Genomic DNA, 24,007 nt, shown 5'->3' on the forward strand with positions numbered 1-24,007 from the left:
CAGCACCACAGGATGGAACCTACCCTGCACCTCAGGGCTCAGGAATATCACAGCTGCTTGCAGCCCTGACTTTTTTGTACTTTACAACTAGATTACAGAGATAGCCACGTACTCATCATGTGGGAAATTAACTCAAAAAACCCTCCTAACTTTATTATCACTCAGAACAGCCAGCAATTATGGAGAGAGAAGGAAAAATAAGTTACTCGCTTTCTTTGCACAGCCAAGGAAAAAACAGATGCTGTAAATCTGCAGTTCAGTCACCTTACTCCTGCAGAGAAGTCAGACAGCTCTGGTGGACTGAATTGACCATTTTATTTTTTCCTGCATTTCTTAAGTCAGCTACAAACTGCCACTTTGGACAGAACACAGTACTTTCTATAACATGGCATGTCTCTGTTTTCTCATTATCGTTTTGGATTTAAAACAAAATAATAAATCACCATTTAGTCTTTTTTTCCTCCCCAACATGCAGAAACATAGCACCAAGAACTGACAACCTGCTGGCAGACCTTGTCAATCACAAACTCCATCAGGAGAACCAGAGAGAAAAAGGCTTATTCAGCTTGGATAACTGTCACATGTAAAATTTTAATGTGGTTACTAAATTACCTGAGACATAAAAGTGCAAAAAGAACCAGTGATCAGATTCTATATACCAGAGACTAAAAGCAAAGTATGATTTTTTGATTCAAGTGACCAAATAAGGTATGTTGGAAGGAAGAGAAAGAAACCCTTTTTGAAAAAGCGTGTTTCTTTAAAATTTTACTTGGTGTGAATTATGTTGTTGAAAGAGTTGCTAGCAGAATCTTAAAAGCGTTATGCCTCCTTGAAGAACAGGACATTATGCAACTAGAGGTCAACTCAACCTATCCTTGCGCAGAAATCCAGGTGCTCTCGTGAACATTCCGAACTGGCACCTGTTTTCTCACTACTCCCATAGCCTGCTCCTTCCCTGGCTCCCTGAGGAACCACTGAGACGGGTGCCACGCAGAAACAGGCAGCCTGAATTGCTATGGCAGTAATAGCTTACTCCTGGACATCCTCTTTCCTGCTGTCACAGCAGTAGAAGTCACCTTCTAAACAGCTTCCCTTCTTTGCCCAGGCTCACCTGGCATGGCCCGAAGAAGCCTCTGCCGAAATCCAAGAGCATAAACCCCTCAAGCCCATAGCCCATGAGCAGCACATCCTTGCAGCCTGCCAAGTCGACCTAGTTGATTAGCTCTTAGCAGCGCTCTTTCCCAGAGGAGTGGACTATAGGCTAGACTGACATGCAAAGCAACATCAGAAAAGTTAGTTTATTAAATGGACAACACAAAATTTCATCCAAGGACAATGATTTTACCCCATATATACAAGTTTCTACAATAGGTACAGTGCAAGAGGACCAATAAAGGTCCTATATACTGAATCAATTTGCAACATGTAAGAAAGCTTCCAGGTTTTATATGTAGGAATGGAATAAAGAAACAACTACAATAATGTGATTGTGCATTCATGCTCCACCAAAAGTCCACTTCATTCCAAATGACACCAGGTATTAGGGGGCTAGATGCAGCGTCTGTGCCCAGCTGCCAGGGAAGAAGAAAAAAGGTTGCATTAATTCTCAAACAACTAATAACAACTCTGACACTACAGATGGCAATAAAATGAGCTTGTTAGAAAAACATAAACACCTGGAAGATAAATAAAAACAAAGGTAGCAGAAAGCTGTGGTAGGATTTAATACAGACATGAAATGACTTTTTATGTTGCTTCTTAAAAAATAAAGTATTGGAATTCCATCTGGGAAATGAGAGGATGTACACATTTAAATTTTTGTTTTTAATACTTCCTGTTAAATTCATGTTCAAACAGTATCCTGTAACAGTTTCAGATCTTTTTCCAGAGCATCTAAGAATCTTGCCATTAAGCATGCAGAAAAATTAAAATAACAAAGCACATGCCAATATACTGCTATGTCCTCACCTTATTCTAAAATGTTGATCAGCACACTGACTATTTGAGCAAGATGTTAATTTGGATAGCAGTTAGCAAGAAGTCTCAAAATGGAAAAGACTGACATTGTGGAACAGCAACAGAAACAATGAGAAATGTTGCACTGATAAACCAGACCCCTTGTCCAAACATGGCTCAGTTTATTTTTGTGTTTAATCAGGAGTCATGATTGATCTTTGCATAACAGCAGCTGGCATCTGACATTGTGCCTTTTTCCATTTTCCTGTTTGCAAAAAGCAGAGTATGTTTTGCATACTCAGCAATGACCATCAGCTGAAGTATTTTCAAGTATTTTCTTAAACACAGGTCAGCGCTTTTTTAAATGTGTATCAGTGAGTTACCACCTCTACACACACAGAATACATGGCAATCTGTGCCAAATTTAATGACACGGACTATGAACAACGCCTTTTTTTTTTCCCCCTTTTTTTCTTTTTTCAGACCCATCTGGACTTATGGGAATAGTCACTCATTGCCATGAAGAAAAAATAAGCAAGCATTTTATTTTAGTGATTATAATTATCCTTTGCTCTGATCTCATACATGCACAAGACCTCAAACTGTAGTAATGTTAAGCTCTAATGTTAAAACTTCGTTTCACCAAACTTTTACATTAAATTCAGATACTAAGCTTAGTGCAAAAACACAGGAATCACAAACCTTTTTTTTCAGAGCATCATCTTCAATGCCAAAAGATTAAACACACCTTAAGAACATACTCTGCCCTGTACAGTGGAATCCCTGAATTTTTACTTCCTAAGCTTTCATTTAAAACAAAAAAAGCTCACATTTATTGTAAGAACATCAAGATTTGTTAAATGAAATTTTTCTACATGTTGATAAAACCTTTCAGAGAAAGACTAAATCAAAATGTGTAGAAAGTTTAACAAAGTGCAAGGGCCTGCACCTGTGAGAACATTAAACTAGAGTCCAGCGCAGGCTAGCGCATGTGTGGCTGGGGAGCAACCTTCCCAAAAGAGATGAGGTCCTGGTGGACAAGCTAAACACAAGACTCGGGAGATCTCATCACAGCTTTCCAGTACTTAAAGGGCAGCTATAAAGAGGACAGAGGCTCTCTCTTCACAAGGAGCCACATGGAAAGAACAAGGGACAATGGCTACAAGTTGCATTGGAAGATGTTTCGTCTGGACACAAGAAAGAAGTTTTTTTACAGTGAGAACAACCTGTCACTGGAATAACCTTCCTAGGGGCGTGATGGAGGCCCAGTCATTGGAGGTTTTCAAGACATGACTGGACAGGGTGCTACATAATGTCACCTAGGCTCCCCTTCCCATGAAAGGCTGGACCAGATGATCTTTGGAAGTCCCTTCCAACCTGGGCTGTTCTACGACTCCATAAAATCAGATCAACAGTTAAGTTGTTTAAAGCAGCTGGCACTGAAAAAACAGCTTAACTTTGCTCGGTTTTGTTCTTAGGTTAGCAGAGATTTGCAAAAATCAGATTTACTAGTTCTAAAACCTTGAAGAAATGACTCAGATGAAACTGCATGCATTCAATTAAATTGTTTCCAATGCAAAGCCTGTTTTGACAAATTTTCTTCCCTGATCCTTCTATATGCTGGGTAGTTTCATTAATTAAATCAAATAATATTGCACATTCTAATAGAAAAAACAAATTCCATTAAAATGTGATTTACACAGACAAGAAAAAATGTATCTATAGATCAAACCACAACATCTACCAGTTAACAGAGAACATAATGGATAACTGAAGTAAGTATATAATAAATCAAGAAATACCTTAAACCACCAAAGAAACTATTTGCAGAAAAATTCCAAGAGAGAGACTTAAAGCTTCTGACATTGCTCCTAACAACTAGAAATCAAAAACTTAGAAAGGAGACCAGCCATAAGCACGTCATATTATGTTTCCCAGAACTTATTAGCCACTGTTACAATCTTTACAGGCCAAGAAAGGCCAGGGACCTGAAAATCAATATTGGTTAGCTAGAATCTCTGGAGCTTATCAAAGCCAACCTCCCACTTGAAGCAGGCCGACCTGCAACACGGGTAGGTCAGCCATGGTGCTGTTTGGTTAAACTTGTCAGGAAAACCTTCAAAAACAGAGATGTCATAATCCCTCAGGGTGACCCGCTCTAGTCCTGTGCTAGCCGTCCAGAGAAAACCCTCTTCACCATATTTCCATGTGTTTTGACCACTGAGCTTCAGTCACATTAAACAAACTTTAAAGTTCCTATTATCCTTATTTGCTACTAGATGTGTTTATAACAGCTTTCACAAGTTTATAAATTCTTTTGTTTTCTGCACCAAAAAAGAGACCCAACATGAACCCACTATTTAAATTACAAATGAAATTCTGTTTAGAAATTATCCCTTACATCAATTTAGTTGGGACTGTACTCCAGACATGTTACAAACTGTCAGAGGATGTACTTTTTGGCAACCAAGCAGAAGAAAACAGTATGCTCATTAAGAACCCCTTTTTCGACTCAAAACCTAACATCTTTGCTCTTCACGTATTGATTTTCCTCCAGTACGAAGCACTCTTCCTTCCTCAGGCTGTCTGCATGGGTAACAGGGCAAAAGGGCAGACATGAAATTACTTACAGTCTACTAAATTCTCTCTCCCTGCTGTTAAAACCTGGCCTATACATCTGGGCCTCCAAACACTCCATAACATTTATTGCAGGACCCTGGAGACGCTCCTGTGTCTTGTTATTCTGAAGGCTGTCAGCGATGACCCCAGTTACTTTAAGACACAAATGTTATTCTTCACAGTTATGGCACTAAAAGTCCTTTTGCACAATATAAGAAAATTTGGTACTACCAGGTGACATATATAATACATTTACTAGTTAAGTCACAAAACAAAAATATTGAATTTTCCATCACAGTCTATATGCACACATTTGAGAAAAAGCACAGCAGCAAATAAGGAGACAATAACCAGCTGATCATATTCCAGGTGTACACTTACAAATACATACTGTTTGCAATAATAAATGTCTGAAATTCTCTAACCGAAATAACGAATCAATAAGATTAACCTTTAACAGTTTCTACTTGCCTACAAGCTGGTTCTTTACAAAGTCACTCGGTTTACTCCGGGGTAGTACCATATCACATTACAGCAGCCCCAAGGACACAGCAGGACTGCTTATCGTGGCACCAAAGAAGCTAGCAGCGTCTCCATTTTAACTACTGGTGTGGCATAAACACCAAGGCAGAATTGTTGTGATCCCAACAGACCCCTAGATATAATAGCTGCTGATTGTTTCCTGCTAGAAACTGCTATTGCTTTTAGTGCTCACAAATGCGTATACACCACAAGATTTTATACAGTTGCTGATTTTATCTAAGGATAGGCCCATCAAAAACTGAGATGTTTCCTTTAAGGAAAAGGAAAACTTGCACCGTGATAGGTGTCCAAAAAAATCAGATAGCCTAGGTAAACATATACCTTACCGAGTTCCATCCTTCCAAACTTGCTAGTGCAAAAACCAGTAAAAGAAACAGAATGAAAAGCTTTATGCTGCATTAAGCAGAGAACTCATCAGTGCACCATTGCCCGATAGTTAGCCTTGATTTGAGCTGCATGCCAAAATTTCCATACAACCAAGACACCTGCAGGTACATACTTCATTTCTGAGGGACCTGGGGAGGTGGGCTGGGTCCCAGATATGGTTTACAGAGAAGCAATGAAAGCGATTTCCCAAGTTCCCTGTGCTCCATCAGCAAGGGGCTGGGCAAAGCGGTCCACATGTGGTCTGTGAGGCTGCTGTCACCAATTACTGGTGCAACCAATGTGAGGTGGTGCTGGCTTGCCTCCTCACACCGTTGTGGACAGACTCAGCTTCCTCACTGATTCACCCCCCACCACAAACCCATTGCTGAAAACATGCTGTGGCCCAGCCAGGAGCTACATTTGAGTGTTCACCAACTGTACATCTCACAGGCCTCAAGCCATCCCCATTACGTACAGTCCTCTCTGTTAGCCAGAATAATGGCAAGCTGGGATACTCAGGACAGCGAAGAGCACGACGAAACCTTGATAGCAGGGGATCAAAAGGAGGAGGAAGGGAACACGACGCACATACATGCTGCTATGTGGAGTTAGCAATGTTTATTAGATTCAGCTCTGTTTCAGCCCCACAGACTTTCTTTTAAGGGCACTCCATCACACAGAAGGTTTGGGGAATACTTATGCCTTGAAGAGTGCAGAGCTCACCACAGTTATGCAAGTTCAAAGGCTTCTGTTCCCAGCTCTTGCCAGGCTAGAGATGATTCACAGCAAAAGTAGCTCACATGACTCTGCCTGTGGGTCCAACTGAGCAGTGAAGTGAATAAACTACCAGTGGGTAACACAATTTTGCCAGTGCTGGTGGGGAGGCACCCCCTGTGAGCATAGCAGCTATTTAGCGGAGACCAGGCCTATACCTGTAGCACGCAGGCAGAAAACGTTTACCAGAAAACGGTGCATGCCTTTTGCCAGCTGCCAGAGAAGGCAGCCTGCCACGCAGCGCGGCACAGCGCATGGCGGGATGAGCAATGCCTGCTCCCTCGTCACACACAGCACCCTGAGCTCGGACGGCCAGGGTGCCAGGGTTGGGCAGGGAAGCCAGCCTCCTCCAGCACAACCAGGGCCGCAACCTGGCCCCCGCTCCCCCTCACCACTGAAGGGCTGCGTCCACACCAGACACCAGCTTTTTCAGGCTGGGACAATCTCCGTCCCAGCCCCCTCTCCTACAACACGGAGGGCCCATCGCCCGGTGCTTGAGGCAGCCCGGGGCCAGGCACGGGGACCGAGGGCTGCCCCTGCCCTGCGCCCCGACCCCCGCGGGCTGCCGCCGCAGCCGGGCCGGGCCCTCGCTGCCGCCCCCCAGGCACGGCTGGGCCTGGGCGGCCGCCCGCCACCCCCGGGGTGCCCGGCAGTCACGGCTCCCCCACGCCCGCCAAAAGCGAGCCCCCGCCAGGCCTAAACGCCGCCGCTGTTTCACCCCCCGCAGCCACCCCCGCGCCCTCGCGGGAAGAAGCGGGGCCGGGGCCGCTGCCCGCCCCGCAGCCCATCCCCACCCGGGCCGGCAGCGCACCTGTAGTTGTAGCCGCTGAAGCGCTGGCTCTCCCGCAGCAGGGCCCGGTACAACCGCAGCACCTGGGCCCGGCTGGATGCTGCCATGTTGTCAACACCAGGCGGGTCCTCCCGCGGCGAGGCCCCTTTCCCCGCCCGGAGCGCCCGAGGCCGTGCCGGCCCCTGGAGCCGCCTCCCGCCACCCGCGCCGGCCTCTCTGCGCGCCTCCGCGGCGGGCAGGCAGGGGCGGGGGCAGCCGCGCCAGGAGCGGGAGCGCACGGCCCGGCGGTGAGTAGCGGCGCGGCCCGCGGGGCCGAGGGGCAGCGGCTGCTGCTCGGCCTGGGCCCAGGCCAGGCCCGGGGCGGGGGCGAGGCCGTGTCCTGCGCGCCGCAGGGGGAAAAGGCTCTTCCCGCCTGGGGGGGCCCTGAGGGGCGGTGGGTGGCCTGTCCGTGCGGAGGGCCCGGGGCCGCCGGGTCGGCCCCGTCCGTTGCCGCAGATGTGGCGGCTCCGCCGGGCCTCCCTCCCTTACCCTCCGCTGCGAGGTCGCTGCTCAAGCCTTGGCCTGCCCTGGAGCACTGCCGCCGCGTCCCCAGGAGGGGGGGGGCTGCCGGGCTCGGTCCGGGCCGCTGTGCCTGGCCCCAGCGCTGGCGGGGTGGGGAATGGGCTGGAAGGGCCGGGTCACAGGGGAAGGCAAACCATCGTGCTAATAAACTGGTCGGTGATGGTGGCGTGGTTGTGTGCACCCGTGGTTGTGGCGTGGGGAGGTGGGTGCTGGCAGGGCGGCGCTGGGACGGGGCCTGGAAAGAGCAACAGGTGATGTGTGCCTGGTGGTGGCATCGAAATGGCGGTGCGGGTCTGCAGCGAGCCTTCCTCGGTGCCGGTGTGCCAGGGCCCGGTGTGATACTGTCATGGGTGTGCTGTGCCGCTCTCTGTATCCTGCTGTATGTGGAATTCTGTTATTTAAACTAACTTGACCTGTGTAGTTACAGTTTCAGTACTGTTTTAAGTAGTGAGGGTCTGATGGAGCTTAGCAAGCATTTGCTGTCTCTGTGCTTTTATTTTCAATGGGAAGTGTCTATTTAAATACTTACTATTTTCTTACTTTTTCCACAGCCCTGAGGACTGACCATATGGGTTTTATCAGTGTCCTCCTCTAAGGTTCCCCATTTGTGCAGGTTTTCAGAAAACAAGTGGCTGTGTTGGGTGAATCTAACACATAGGCCCGCATGTGTGGAAACTGGCCTCGAAGAGGGCAGTACCCAGGCAGGAATGAGTGTACACTGTGCCTTTGTGCCATGCAGTGCACAGAACAACTGGTTACCTGAACCATTTAAAGAGTAGGTTCTGCCTGTTCTTGGTCTTTGTTCTTCTCTCCTGTGAGGCTGGAGCTCTTTTTCTACTTAAGTGCTTCTTCTGTTGCGCATGCCAGAGGCATCCTGATCCTGTTGCTGCTGGAAACAGCACATACTAGCATCTTCTGCTGAAAGTTTTGCCATTGCAGAATAAATGTGACTTTGTAACTTACAGGTATGATGCCCTAGCTGTACTTAATACTGATTTTAAAATATTATCAATAATATGACTTATTTATAATCCTTACATGGTTCCTTCTTTCTCCGCAGTAAACATGTCTCTGGCAAAAGTGGTTCAATTGCTGCTACTAATTGAACTTACTGTATATGCACTTTGAGTAGTATTGTTTGTGCCAGTTGTACATCAGATGCAATTTACAGTTTATTGCATAGCACTGAAATAGTTCTGTGTCATGAATATAAATACCGTATTTCTGGATGTAAGTAGTATAGACACACAAGCGTTTAAGTTGAACTTATCTTTACAAGTGTGCTATGTTTTAGCAGCCTTTTTAGGGTCAGGAAACTGGAATTTTCCATACATAGCAACGTTCTTAGCTATTCTCTTTATCAAAACCAAAACTAGAAATGTTAGAGGAAATGTTATATTTTTGTAGAAAAATGTAAGCAACTGAAACAGTAAGTGTCATGCTTTTGAGGCCTTCCCTTGTATGTTACAAAACACGTGTTTTGGGCTAGCTTTTGGCAGTCAGAAAGCCAAAATAGGAAAATACAAAGTAGGCATGCTCTTCAGTTGCCTGTGGAGCCAAACGAATTCTCCTTGTAGCCCAAGCCATATTGTTGATGCAGATTGCCACACAGGAAGTGGAGTCGGTCTGAGGTACTGTGCTCCCCTTATCTTAGCAGCTGTTGGTGGCTGGGGCACTTAATACGTGTTAAGGCTGAACTCTTGGTTTGTGTCTGCAGATTTATCATCTTCCTTGAAAGCAGCAGCGGCAGCCCTGCCCTTTGTTTTGCTCATGAGCTTCAGACAGCTTGAAAGATACGGATTCATCATGTACAGAGCAAAACCTAGCTTTGAGAGTTCAGTGAAGTTACATAAAATCATTCTGTTGATGAGTGTGGCAGTTATTCTATCTAATTTTACAACAGCCCTCTCTGTTATTGTGAGAAATAGTTTTGATGCTTGAGTCTTCAGCTCTAAATGATGAGTGAGTAATTTGGAAGAAAGAAAAAGGGATTAAGCAAACTTTGTTTACAAGAACACTACTGATTTAATATTTGCTCAGTAATTACAAATTATTTTGAAGTAGCCTCAGTTGCTAGTCTTGTTCCTAAATCCCCCTGACAGTTGTTGTGATACTTTTTTTAAATTATTATTTTTGTTAGATAACCATAGTTTTTCTCTTAAAGAAGCACGGGAACCTCTTATGTTTAGAATAAGCACATGTAATGTACTATCAAATGCAAAGTTAACATAACAAAGGAAAAAGTCCTTGCTCTTGTCTCCCTTTTTTTGGATTAACCTTTATTACACTCAGGGAAGGAAGAACAAATTTTAGCAGAAACTTGTCCTGTTTGTGCAGTTGGATTGGTGCTATTGACTGGCAAAATTATTTTTTAGTGTATTTTGTTACTGTATTTTCTTGGAAACAATGGATTGGGTCTCAGAAGTCCTGTCATTCTGCAGTAGGTGGACATTGCCTCTGCTGTGACTGGGGTACATGTGTTTCTGCTAGACTTCTGTTTAAGTGCATCACTACAAGCCTGCAGAGAATTTGAAGGACTGACATAGCCCAAATGACCACTGTTATCCTGTGATGATGGAGCCCATGTGTGGGGAGGCAGTGATGATCACTTTATTAACTGCCTCCTCATTCCCAAGGAAGAATCCACACCTGAATTTAACTTAAGATACCAGGCTAGGACCAATCAAGACATGGGATGATTTCACCCCTCCCAAACTTCTCTGGTTTAAAACTCAGTGCTGTTTTATTGCTACATTTTATGGAGATGGTTTCCTTACCTGCAGTAATACATATAATCATTGTTGAAGGGGGCTGGTGGATGTTCATTTGTACAGAAGTCTGCTTTTGGCATTTGGTCTGAGGAAGGAGAGTGGCCCGTGCCTTGCCTTTCTGCATTTCTTGGGGTAAATAAGGACTTTGATAATGATATGTCATTTGATAATTATGTAATATCACTATCTGAATAGTTACTAATATTTTAAATATGTAGCTGCTAAAAAAAAAATAAAAATGAGGGGAAGGAATTTGGATTAAATACCTGCAGAAACTGTGGACTGGTGTGAAAGAAAACAGCTGTTATTCTCCAGTATATATTGGATGTTTTGTCATATGCTGCTGAATTGTTCCTTGTGGTACGCTATTTCAGCTTTATGATATGGCACTCGGCACTTAAAGAGAGCATGTGCTTTCCTGGTACACTGCTGTTCATGTTCATTATTTTTCTTTGGAGGTCAGAATAATATTTGATTCTTGTGATACTATAGTTTCTTTTAATTTTTTTTGTTTGTTTGTGAAAACGTGCTAACTTTTCCCTGCTGCTGTGGTGTAGTTTCTCTCTCTTCTGTTCTAGTTCTTGATGGACAGCATTGTACGCAATTAGAGTCTACCCAGTGTAGAGAAGGACCTTTAAAATAAGGACTATAAATCACAAGAATGTTGGGTTCTTAGTCACAAATGTAACAAACTATAATTGAACCATTCCCTATAGTATGACTTCCACAGGATCAAAAGGAGGCCTTGAATAACTCTGCTTTTTTTTAGAAATATATATTTATTTGGTTTCCCTGTAGAAAAGAACATTTTAATCAGGAGGCGAAACTTCTGTTTTTCAAATTCAGCTGTACTCCTGAATTATTTGTGCGTTTTGGAAAATTCTACCTAAGAGATCAGAGGGAAGAAAAAACCGGGACAGAACTTCTCTCTTAGTCACTTTTTGTGAGTTACCCCATCTCTTTCTGAACTGAATTGCAGAATGTTGTGTATTGTTTAAAGTAAGATTGTAAGAATGGTAGTAATAGGAAAAAACCCAAAAAACAATCCCCCCCCCTCCCCCCCCACCAAACCCCCACACAACGCCCCCCCCCCCCCCGCCCCAACCCATGGTGTTTTCTGTTGTAATACTTGGTCATGTAAGGGGAAAACTGTTGGTGTTCCTTTGCTGGTTTATGATCTCTCATGCTACAGACATCAAATTGAAAGAAACAATGCATTTTTTTTTTCCTTGTTGCCCTCAGTTTTAATTCTCTAATTTTCTGTGGCCATGTGCAACACTGGAGGACTTCATAGGCATTATGTTCCCTGCTAATTATATATCATGCTAAGAAGCTGGACAATTAAGTTCAGCAATTGTGGGGTAACTTCTGGATCAATGACAAGAAATGTTGATATATATACCGTATCAGTTTTGAAAGAGGTTGATACTGCACATGTGTTGGTACAGTACTTTGAAATGCCTGAAATAAAAATGCTACAAAAAAGTTCAGAATTAAAAGGATAATTCCATGTTACAGCAGTAGGCAAGAGAATAAGTAATAGGGGATTAAAATTATGAATGATGCTTAAGTAGTTTGGTGTGTAATGGTTGCATTAAATGCAAATGACACTTCTAACCTTAATGCTGATGGAAATCCAAGTTATTTTTCAAGACAAGAACCCAACAAGAAATGAACATATTTTCACTGTGTGGTTGTTTGTTGTACTTAAATTTTACTCAGAAACCTAATCATGAGAAGCAGGAAAGACAGGCTTTATTAAGTGTTCTCATCCATGACTTCATCAATTCAGAAATGCTTTCTTTGGTGCACTTTGTAGTGTTTTTATCTATTTTAGTCTTAAATAACTTTCCTTTCCGTGGGAAAAAATATTCTACTTTATGTTGTATCTTGCTGTTAAATGTTTCTTGATGGTCGGCCTATGCCACTCTCTTCCCAAAGTTTCTCCCACTCTGTAATTTCTGCCCTTTAGTCATGCTGTGTAATTCCTCTCCCTCCTCTGTGATTTACACTGTCATCATATTTCTCAATAGCTGTCACCTAGCCTGTCTAACATTTAGTTATTTTGATTTTTTTGTTTTTCTTCATTTTAGTGGATATTGAATATTTTAGCTTAGAAAGCAAACTTAGCTGTTAAACAAGGACTGATATTTTGTTTGAGAGCAACTGAGAATCTCTTGGTAGCCACCCTTGTGTCTTTTGTAGACTTGTTATTTCCATTTTGCCAGGTTGGTTACAAATGTACTGTCAACCTTTATTTCACGATCATAATTGCATCTGAGATGTCCTGCTAGAGCTAAGTTTTTTCTTCTCTTGAGTTTATTTTTGTCATATATGAATGTGCATATGGATATGTATAAAAGCATGTGTGTAGTTTGTCATGGTGGTAAGGGTCATGCTATTCATCCCAGATTCTCAGTCTTGCAGCTTTGGGGATTTGTGCATAGCCAACGGTGCTGTGGGTTTTTGTCTGGTTACCCTGGTTTTCCCAGGTATGAGAAATCAAAGGCAGCCTGTTGCTTGGGTGCATCCCAGTTCTTTTCCTACTCACCACATTGTGGGCATGGGCTCCCTCGTCAGACAATACTAGGGGTTAGCTCCACTGAAGTCATGAGCTGTGGCTTAAGTCCTTCCCTGAAAATCCACTTCACTAAGCATTTTATTATAAATACATCTTGTGTGATTATTTCCTGAAAGCAGTTCCTAGAACAGAGTATCAGTGAGGGTAGAAGTATCACGTTGCTGTAAGGTGAAGTGGAGCTGATGTAAGAAAACACCTTTTCCAAGGTAAAATAAAATGGGACATGTGGAGGTCACAGATTTTTTTTATTTTTTTAGGGAAAGAAAGGTTAAGAAAACTGGTTTACAATGGATGTGTAAAGCAGCAAGGATTAAGTGGATTGTAAGCAGGCTATCTGTTTAGTTTTCTGACTGTCATGAGGGGAGGGGGAATATAATTTCCTGGTTGTAAAGCATTTTCATTTTATATGATGCTATGCATTTATATGACTTTTTGTTCTGGTAGGTTGGACTTTTGGTCCAGAAAAAAAAACCACCCAAGAGTTTAAATATGAAGCTGAAACAAAGAAATCTAAAGAGAGTATTTCTGGAGAAGAAAAGAAACTGGAGCAACATTTTCATTGAAATGAGGAAAATGATATACCCATACTAGTGAATCGTAGTAATGTTAGAGTTTGATAACTTAATTTTGAGTGATCCTTGACATTTTTGATTTTTCATCTTGTATACTATCAATTTTATGTCCCCAGAGCTCTGGCCAGCATTAATGGTACTGGATTAGGGGCATGTTTCTAAATGTATTATGCTCCTGATGCATTTTTAAGGGAAGAGGAGTTGTCAATATTTCATAAAATCATTTAGGCTGGAAAAGACCTTTGAGATCATAAAGTCCAACCATTAACCCAGGACTGCCAAGTCCATCACTAAAACATGTCCCTAAGCACTGCATCTATGCGTTATCTTAAATATCTTCAGGGGTGGTGATTCTACCACCTCCCTGGGCAGTCTGTTCCAATGCTTCACCACCCTTTCAGTGAAGAAATTTTTCCCAATATCCAACCTAAACATCCCCTGGTGCAAGTTGAGCTGTTTCCTCTTGCCTGCCACTTGTTACCTGGGAGAAGACACCAACACCCCCATGCCTACAGCCTCCTTTCAGGCAGCTGTAGAGAGAATAAGGTCTACCCTCAGCCTCCTCCTCTCCAGACTAAACACCCCCAGTTCCCTCAGCTTCCCCTCACAGGACTTGTGCTCCAGACCCTTCCCCAGCTCCGTTGCCCGTCTCTGGACACGCTCCAGCACCTCAGTGTCTTTGTTGCACTGAGGGGCCCAAATCTGAACCCAGGGTTCAAAGTGTGGCCTCACCAGGGCCCAGCACAGGGGACAATCACTGCCCTTGTCCTGCTGGCCACACCGTTTGGATACAAGCCAGGATGCTGCTGGCCTCCTTGGCCACCTGGGCACACCCCGGCTCATGCCCAGCCGCCTGTCAGCCAGCACCCCCAGGCCCTTTCCCACCAGGCGGCTTTCAGCCACTCTGCCCCCAGCCCGCAGCGCTGCGTGGGGTTGGTGTGACCCACGTGCAGAACCCAGCACTGAGCCTGGTTGAACCTCACACCACTGGCCTCGGCCCATTGGTCCAGCCTGCCCAGATCCCTCTGCAGAGCCTCCTGCCCTCCAGCAGATCAGCACTCCCCCCCAGCTTGGTGTCATCTGCAAACTGACTGCGGGTGCACTTGATCCCCTGGACCAGATCGTCAATAAAGATATTAAACAGAGCTGGCCCTGGCACTGAGCCCTGGGAACACCACCTGTGACCGGCTGCCAGCTGGAGGTAACTCCGTTCACCACCACACTTGGGGCTCGACCATCCAGCAGCTGTTCACCCTGCCTAGAGCACACCTGTCGCAGCCACCAGCAGCCAGTCTCCAGGAGATGCTGTGGGAGACAGTGTCAAAGGCTTTACTAAGGTCCGGGCAGACAACATCCACAGCCTTTCCTCATCTACTATGTAGGTCCTCTTGTCATAGAAGGAGATCAGGTTCATGAAGCAGGACCTGCCTTTCACAAACCCCCTGGGCCTGATCCTCCTGTTGTCCTGCACGTGCCGCATGATGGCACTCAGGATGAGCTGCTCCATAACCTTCCCGGCACTGAGGTCAGGCTGACAGGACTGTAGTTTCCCAGAACCTCCTTCTTGAATTTTCTTACTTGCCTTCACACTTGTAGACAGAACTTTGTTTTTATTTTATTTATATTTCAATTTTTTTATATCTGGGGTGGCTGTACCAAAATTTGTCTTTCAGCCAGTGCCTGAAGAGAAGAAACAAAAGCACTGACTGAAGGTAATGGGCAAAGGCAGCAGAGCTGAGAATTATCTCTGCTTGTGGGCATGTAATTACAAATAAATCTAGTTTTCTGAATCTCTCTTTGACACCAGCACTGCCTGCCTTTTGAGGTTGTAACAAGTTTTTAGTCCTTCCCATTTTAATAATAAAAAAATATCTGTTCATCTTCAGCAACTGTTAGACGTGTGCAAACCAGGTGTGCTAACTGACTTTGCTTTCCAGATAGAATTCATGTGTTTTCTCATTCACATGAAGAAAATAATGAGACTTGAGATATAAAGGTAGATAGATAATAATAATAGGTATATAGGTAGAAGATGATACTCTTCTGAAGGACAAATTCTAGCACCTTTATATGGGAGTATATGCATAATCCCTTTGAAATCTGTCCAGCTACCTAAGCAGTTATGTTACTGTTTAGTGTGAGAACAGGTGGCAGAATTAGGTTCTCTTTACTTTACCAATCACTTTTAATTGAAACAAATTAGAATCCAGCATAGGATGCTCTGATGAATGCCAGTGAGCTCTTTGGAGAGACAATAGTTAATGGCCTTACAAACCCTGCCATTAATCTTCCAGTCTGTTAGGTTCCTGTCCCTGTAGCAGAATAAGCTAAAGGCAATGGGTGTTCATGGCTCTTCATAAAGTTTTGTGTCTTAGCTTAAACTGTGGATGAGGGTGGATTAAGGTGGGGATGCAAACCTATGAAATGGAGCTTCCAGCTTTCCTATAGGGATGGGTTTCACTTTCTGCAGAAAGACACAAGAGGAATGAGGGAAGAAATAGTTTTAAGTACTGTTCTGGGAAGATTTGAAAGTTCATCTGTCTGAAGTCCTGGATTAAGTATCTCCTTGTATTTCTGTGATCAGCTTTTTCAGGTATGCTTATGTAGCCTAGGATCAGTTTTGCCCAAGATCAGGTTGGCTGGTTTTTTTTCTTGTGGCACTATACATTCTTTGTTTCCTTTTATTTATTTTTATGCAGGTGACTTTCATAATTGTTTAACTTTTGTCTTGGGTTTGTTTTGGTTTGGGTTTTTTTGGAAATGATTCCTGGTGAAGTATGTGTGCTACATCTAAAATGGAGAAAAACAGATAAACAGAGCAAATTATCAGGGTTATTACAGAGACTTAATGGTGTGTCTTAATTTTTTTTGTGTATGATTTCAAAATTGGTTTGCTGTTCAAGACAGTGTTCAAGACCTTCATTGAGAGTGTTCTTATTTTTGAGTGTATTAACATAACTTTTATTGTCTTCTTACTTATTTTGGCTGTAAACGTAGCTTTCTTTGAACCACTTGTTTAAACTTTGATTTTATTATACTAATTAATTTCAGGGTGAAAAATTGCATAGTTCATTATACCAGCTCTTCCCTTTGGAAGATAATATTCTAAAATGGACAGATATGGTATTGCACATGTAAAATTATCAGATAATGAGGAGCTAATTAAATATCAGCTTTGTATAGCTTTGTTGAACTTAGAAATCTACTTGCTTTTTATGTTGGCACAATAGCTTTTTCAAGTTTTATGGAAGCAAGTTGTTCTGAACAGATAAAGATGTTTGATGAAGGTTAGCTTTTTCTGTTTTCCTTTCTGTCCCTCTCCCTCCGTGCATAGTGTGATTCTTATTCCCCCCCCACTTCCACTCCCAATGTATCTTATTGTGATACTGCCATTTTGTCAACATTTTCTTGTGGGAGGTTATATTCTTAGTATTATATTAATTCTACAAGCAGAAACTCTGCTGGATAGATGAAAACTTGAGCTAAGTATGTAGGAACATCATGTTTATTCTAGTTTCTTTTATCAGACTCCCTATGTTTGTTTTTTAAATTATAAACACCATTTAAGACATATTGCACATTCTACCAAATCCTGTTTCCTCACCTAATAGTAGGAATTCACTTGACCCCAGTGTCCCCTGACTGCTCTCATTCCATACCCTGAGTGACAGAGCCTGCTGGGCCTGTATGGAACTCGCAGTTTGCAACATGCTGAAAGATCAATTCTACAAATGTTTTTAAAGAAAAAATAAGAACAATTATTATGTTTAAATTTTGATTCTCTCTGTGCGTAATGGACATGGCATTAACTGAAGATTGGTTTGTCATATATGACCTTGAGCTATCATAACACATTATTTTTCATGAATAATAAAGATTTGATTTTTTCTTACTTTCTTTCTCCTCCTAACTTGTATACCTTCTTCCTCCCAGTTAATGTGTATATCTTGCCTCAAAATACAAGATGAGGGGATGTTGCCTTTTGTTATCTAAGGACTGGATGGAGAAATCCTCTCTGTGCCATAGTTTGAGACGTGATTTCCTGAGCTCTATCTAAATTTTCTTTCTAAATTTTCTATCTACATTTTCTTTCACTGAGGCTTGCTCTGGAGGGAAGTGTGACTTTAAAGTATCTGGTGCCATGGAAGGGTTCTCTTGACATAATTAAAATATATGGCTTCCTCAAGGCCTTTCAAACAAAGGTTTTATTTTGTTCTTTGTGCTGTGCTTTATCTGGGATTAGGATATTGACATTAGCAAGCCTTATAGGAGATATGATTCTATGATACGCTATATGGTAACATTAAAGATAATAAAGCATGAAGCTGCTTGGGAGCCCAGTATCCTAAGGGTGCTGTGAGCCCTGGACTCATATATATCCTATTTTCCAACATTAATGACAAAGAAGTTGGTGATAGTAGTCTTGTTCTTGTTACTGTAATACTCTCAAACTTTTTTTTTTTTATCTTGTGGTAGCAGGACTGGACAGAAACACAATTTAAACATATTTTAAGGTGTACTTCCTTGCTTTGCTTGCTACAGAGTATCATGGAACTAGTCCTTTAACAAGTTATAGGAGATGTCAGCACCTCTTGAACACTGTGAAGGTAGTAGTGTTCAAATACAGTGTGACGAGGTAGGTGTGCCTGAATATGTATGAATTAATCCAAGCTGTAAACTTGAACTGAACCAGAGCACAGCTGTATCGGGGAAAAAACAAATCCATTTTCAAATTTGACTTGTATTTATTTGAATAGGCAGAACTTTAAATTGAGGGGGTTTATTATAAAATTTCACATGAGTATTTCTCAGCAGTATTGTATATAAGTGTCACTTGTTGCAGTTTAGTATTTTTTTATAAAAATACTTTCACTTTTTTTTACCCATAAGCTTTAAACATAGTTAATGCACTTTAGCAACAGTTACAGAAAATTTTTCATAATATAAGTAGAATATTTGTAGATCGTGTTTTCTGTCTTTTGGTAATCTGTGTACATTGACAGCTGTAAAACATACAAAGTGATATTTTAAAGCTTGTTAATGGAGGTTGGCTAGGCAGTTAATTGTTATAAGTCTTCTTGAGTACACTTGTTCTGAAAAGATTAAGGTTTTCCATCTTGCAGCCCAACAGTGTGTTGGGAGACTGAGGCAGCACACAGGCTTGATAAAATCATGTGGGATTTTTGAGAAATACATTATCCATCCACCTGTGGTAAATTTTAGTGCTGGAATCAAGGAAATAACACCAGAGTTTGTTAAAAAATAAATACGTATATATAATAAATTTGCTAAAAAGGCCAGGCTAAAGGAAACCAAACTGGAAATGTTTAGCAGTGCTATCTTCATTTTTGTTTTACCTTCTGAAATTTGTATTGCTGTGAGACTAACTGTATTGGGACAGATACTGTGATTGTATGAGACTTGCTGGCAGAGCTGTCTGTATTGTTTGCAAATCCTGCTGTTCATGTGCATTCGGCATTTTGTGTAGGTTAAATGGGTTGGAATGAACAGTGTCATTTAGAAACTTCTGCGGTGGGTTGTCTTTTTTTCCTTTTACAACATGCTCATCAATACTGCACTCTGTGTAGGCTATCTGCTTTTTCCTAGACTTTTTATTTTTTCCTTCTTTATTAGTATTTGCAACCCATGTGCTTTGGGATCGAATGTAAACGATGATACAGAGTTTCTAAACAGATTTTGTTTGCTCTAACATAGTAGATATTTGCAATTCTAGCCTAAGACTTTGGGTTAATAGTTCTTGAGAGATGAAGGGGTCTTCCGCTTCTAAAGCCTGTTAATAGTAAGGGAACACAACAGTCTAAATCACTAGCACAGAAATGGAAGAATTAAAAAGAAAATAAATCTGGTCATTGATTTCTGTTTCACTCAGTCAACAGAAAATGGCTTCTATGATAAGGAATCATACCAAAGCAATAGGGGCTTCTGCAAAAAAAAAAAGGTAGATTATTACTTCTTAGTATAACTTGTAGGTCCCATTTACATGTTTCAGAGATAATGGGCCCTTATTAAGGAGTGTAAGCCAACAGCAGTGTTTTAAACTAGAAGAAAGTCTCCAGTGTTTTTCAAGAGCAGTATTAACACCTGGGTAAATTTATAGGAGTCAGGTTTTACTCATTGTATCTTAAACTCTAATAGGCTGTGTTATCCTGCAGCTATGTCTGTACTCAGTCAAGAGCTGAGTTTAGAACCATTTCTTACACGTCTGGACCCAGTCAAAAAAACCTGCCAGCATCGTTTTTAATTGGATGCCTAAAAGTGGCTCTGCAGAAATCTTCTCTGGCAAAGCAGAAGAAAGATGGTAGGAATTTCATTCATCACTTTCTGACACATCTCTTTAGTTTCAGGCAGGGGTTGAGTGAGAAGGGGCATGCAGACTGGGAGATCATTTCACATTCCAGTTCTGGATTTCAGGGCTCCATGAGGGATGTTTTTGCACTGCATAGGAATAAAATCCTGCTGCTCTGACTCCCAGGTCACAAGGTTCCCAGTGAGCTTCCAAGTACCTATAGCAAAGGGTACTGGGGGTGTGGTAATAAAGGCTGTAGTAACACCATTCCTTTTCCATTGTTTCTAATGTGGTTCTTGAACATGAAGGAGTTGCTAAGAGTAGACCTCTTTGGTTATACCTACGAAACTTTCTGATGTGATGGATGTGATCAAAGCAAATGCCTTTTCCAACAAGAAATGCTTGAAATCTGTCTTAGGTTAGGAAGGGTGTAAGGTGGCCAACTAGGCAGCACTGCATACACAAGTTTTGAAACTATGACTGAACACCATTTTTCATTTACGCTTGTGTCCTTGTATAGACAGAATGTCAAGTTTTAGACATAAACACTATTTCTCCTGTTGAAAACTGACAACTTCAGTTTTCATTTAACTGACTCTTGATTCTTGAACAGAAAAGGTTATTTTTTTATTATTTAATTTCTTATGCAATGTTCATTAGTAGCAGTGATGCATATATTGGATTCCCAAATAAAGCTTTTACAGCAACTCCTGTCCAGCTCTGCTTTAAACGAATGAGAGCCTTTAGGCTGATCTGAATGGACATCTGCTGAAACCCTGACTAGAGAGAGAGCTAAGCATCTGTGCAGCAGTGGGAGCTGAATTTTGAGGTGCTGAAATTAAGTTCTCATTTTTAATACAAGCATTTAGTGAAAAATAGAATGGGAAAAAGCACTGTTAACGAGTTGAACCAAAGGCTTTTCAGATAGGTTTCATAAATGTAATGTTCGGTTTACTCAAGTTGTTCAACAATTGTGACATTGCACTTGAAATGCAATTAAAAATAGATTCATTCCTTATTTCTTTGACTTCAGATTATCTTTCTGTTAATCTTAGGAAGCACTATAAATTTAGTGCTCTATTTCCAACACACTGGATTGACATTTTCCATGCTCAGATATGGCAATATATTGCTGCAGTGGTGGACAGTGTGGCACATAAATACATTTATTATGAGGGTAAACCTGTATGTGAAGAAAATAGTTGAAATCTTCTAAGGCTATTGATGTAACAATAATAATAGTAGTCCGTTTTCCTTCAAAACGTGGAGTAGCCTCTAATATAGCTTTATAGAAAAGATTACTTTATGTTGTCAGCTGTCAAATAATTAATTTAAAACTCAGATCTGAGGGGAGATACAAAATCTGTAGACTCATATGGAGTCCTCTTCATTTTCACACTGTTGGAATGCTTTTGATAAAGAAGAAAGCGGATGGAGTAGCAGCTAGCTGCCTGGAACTGATCCACAGCTCATTGAATTAAATGGGAATCTTTTTCATTAACTTTGATCATCCTTGGATTGAACCTGTATGCATATGATTTAATTAGTAGCAAGCTTGGGAAATGCTGGTATGTTGGCTTTTCTAGTGTCTTACCTACTGAGTTGGTAATTATATAAACCAATATATTTATATATCTACGATACAGCAAGTACAAAAGTACCCACAGTTCGCTTTCCTAGTGCTGAATCTTCATGTAAAAGCTAGACATTTTACTGCTAACCCCACCTTTTTTTTTTTCTTCTTGCTGATTATAACATCATATCTGATCATCTTCTATTACACATAACACAAATCTATTTTGATGTCATTGAAAGTATTTTTATGCCAAAAAAGGGAACAGATTGTAACTCTATTGTTAAGTCTATTTTTCAAACGTATCCCCAAACCCCTTAAGTTATATTTAACATTAAGGGTTAAAAATGCACGTGTTTTATAGGTTGTCTTCACCTCAGAGCAAAAAGGAGGTTCTGTAATGTCAAATGTTGAGTTGTCCAATAAAGTATGTTTTCATCATGGATCATATTGAAGATATCTCTAGTAATCCCATCATTTTGTGGGGGTTTTGTTGTGGATTTGTTTTTTGGTTTGTTTTGGGTTTGTTTTTTGTTTTTTTAATTCTGTAATGCCATGTAGCTTCGTGTTGGGAGATGCCTTTACATTTGGTGAGAATTTGAGGGGCAGCTATGGGAAACCTTTCTGCATTAAAGGCGGGTTTGCAGCAGGTTTGTAGGTAAAGCTGTTGCACAGTCATGGTTCAGAATGGCCAAATGTCTCATCTGAACATTTGTTACATTTTTACCCTCAACCAGATTTCTATCCCATTAATCTGTGCTGTGTTGTACCTTATAGGTGAGCTATCCCAACACCTTTGCTGGGGCAATTCATGAAGGTGAGATACTGTTTGGGTGAGGGAGGAACGGTGGTGGGAGCTGGCTTTGGATGTTGACGCTGGACACAGATTCCATGTATGTGTCCTGAGTTTGCTTTGCAAATACTGGCAGACCCTGTTGTGAGTCTGAATGACTTAGAGTCTTAAGAATTCATGAAAGCTACTAGGCTTCTTATGTATTAGTGGCATAAACAGGAATAGTAGGAATAAATACCAAGGTAGAAAGGGAGGTGTTAGCTTACAAGCCTTTCTCAATTTAGCATTGGTGTAACTAGCCATAAATCTGTCGCTTGGGTTTGCTTATACTTTCAATAGTTTGCACACAATTTCTAGCACAATAAACAGGGGTTCTCTAAGGTATCTGTTGTATACCTGTCAATGAAAATTAAGCTAGAAAGATTAGGTCTGTGTTGGTGAAAAAATACTAAAAGCCATCTTAATTTTTTTTTCCTCCTCTTTTTAGGGGCATTTAAGAGTTACTGCGGCAACATTTAATATTATGCCAACAAAATGCTGAGGGTTTAGGTGGTATTTTCTCTGCTGCTTTGCAGGAAAAAAGTTTCTGTAGCCACTGCAACATAGCACAGAACATACATTACTTTTGAGGGAAACTACCTTCTTAAATAAGCATGACACATGCTCAGGCCATGATGATGTTTGATTCTCTATCACTTACAGTGATTTTGTGGGACATGTATTACAAAAATATCTATATGCTTTAGGAAGTGATCCAGACCTTGGAAAAGGGATGAGTAGGTGATCTAAGAAGTTGGGGTTTTTTCTTTTTTCTTTCCTTTTTTTTCTTTGTCTTTAGCTGCTGCTGAGCTTATATTGCTAGTTCTCCATTTGCATTTGAGAAGGGACATAGGTTAGCAAAATATTTTTATCTCTTGCCTTTGGTTCTCAAAAAATTAATAACCCCTTTTAGAAGGGGAACTATACTTTTAAGATACAAATCTCTGAAACAGGAGAATGAAAACCTATATATGGTCTACTTTTTTGGTGTTAAACACAGATGAAAGCAGAAAAATATTGTTTAATATATTTAATGTATTGTGAAGCAAGATACCATATTTTGCTGGTTATATATTTTGAAACAACATAGGTAAATGATATGGGCATTGTACAAGTTGAGAAAACTGATCTTGCTCTATCAGAAATCTGCTGTTTGATGACTGCCACGAGATTCTCAAGGATGTAACTATAGAATAGTTATCTGACCTGTTACACTCAGAAGGAACTAGTATTTGGTTTCTTGTGTTTGAATGCGTCAGATCTTCTGATGTAGCTTATTGTTTCTGTGTAGTCTGCTGTTTCAAAAAATTCCCATCATTGCCGTCACGCTTCCCCATACCTTTGAAAAAGCAGACCTTCAAAAAGCAGTGTCTCTTGGTCTTTGGCCCAGGATCATCTGCAGAGAAATGTGTGGTTTGTGTTGCACAGTCCCTCTGTGCACGTATGGTTTGACTCCACAGTCTCCAGTAATCCCTCTACATCTACAGTGAAATGCAATGGCAGCTTGTTTCAGATTTCTGGATGTTAATCAATCTGTTCACACTTAAAGGTGTTGCAGGCCAGTGAAAGTAGCGAGTATCATGTATGAATGATATGAAAGAAGCGAAGTGGATGTACGTGTACACAGAGTGGCAGATTGCCTGTGTGTTCTTTAGCAATGACCTTTATCAGTGAGAGTAGACTCAAGTTGTGTAGTTTTTTGAGAACCAGAGTGCTACTTTTGCTTGAAGTGTTGCTGGGTGCAATGTTTTGCCATCACTTT

At 41.4% G+C, this 24,007-nt stretch overlaps 2 protein-coding genes across 12 annotated transcripts in view; one reads left to right on the top strand and one right to left on the bottom strand.

Moving 5' to 3' along the window:
• LYRM4 (LYR motif containing 4) overlaps positions 1–7,203 on the bottom strand; it is a 91,818-nt gene extending 84,615 nt beyond the window's left edge. For 4 of the 6 annotated variants that reach the window (XR_008821001.1, XR_008821000.1, XM_056333251.1 and 1 more), the window contains exon 1: positions 7,070–7,176. Coding sequence is in view for 3 of the 6 variants with exons in the window: in XM_056333251.1 (XP_056189226.1) it covers positions 7,070–7,155 (86 nt within the window). In the remaining 3 variants the exon portion in view is untranslated. Of the gene's footprint in view, positions 1–7,069 lie in introns of all 6 variants that reach the window. The other 2 variants (XR_008821002.1, XM_056333254.1) reach the window with 1 other exon arrangement.
• The window catches only part of FARS2 (phenylalanyl-tRNA synthetase 2, mitochondrial), a 249,532-nt gene continuing 232,728 nt past the window's right edge, over positions 7,204–24,007 (top strand). For 2 of the 6 annotated variants that reach the window (XM_056333242.1, XM_056333248.1), the window contains exon 1: positions 7,211–7,335. The gene's annotated coding sequence lies outside the window, so the exon portion shown is untranslated. Of the gene's footprint in view, positions 7,336–7,722; positions 8,385–24,007 lie in introns of those variants that run through there. The other 4 variants (XM_056333249.1, XM_056333246.1, XM_056333244.1 and 1 more) reach the window with 4 other exon arrangements.

Source organism: Falco biarmicus, chromosome 3, assembly GCF_023638135.1.
Source record: "Falco biarmicus isolate bFalBia1 chromosome 3, bFalBia1.pri, whole genome shotgun sequence".
Taxonomy (NCBI): domain Eukaryota; kingdom Metazoa; phylum Chordata; class Aves; order Falconiformes; family Falconidae; genus Falco; species Falco biarmicus.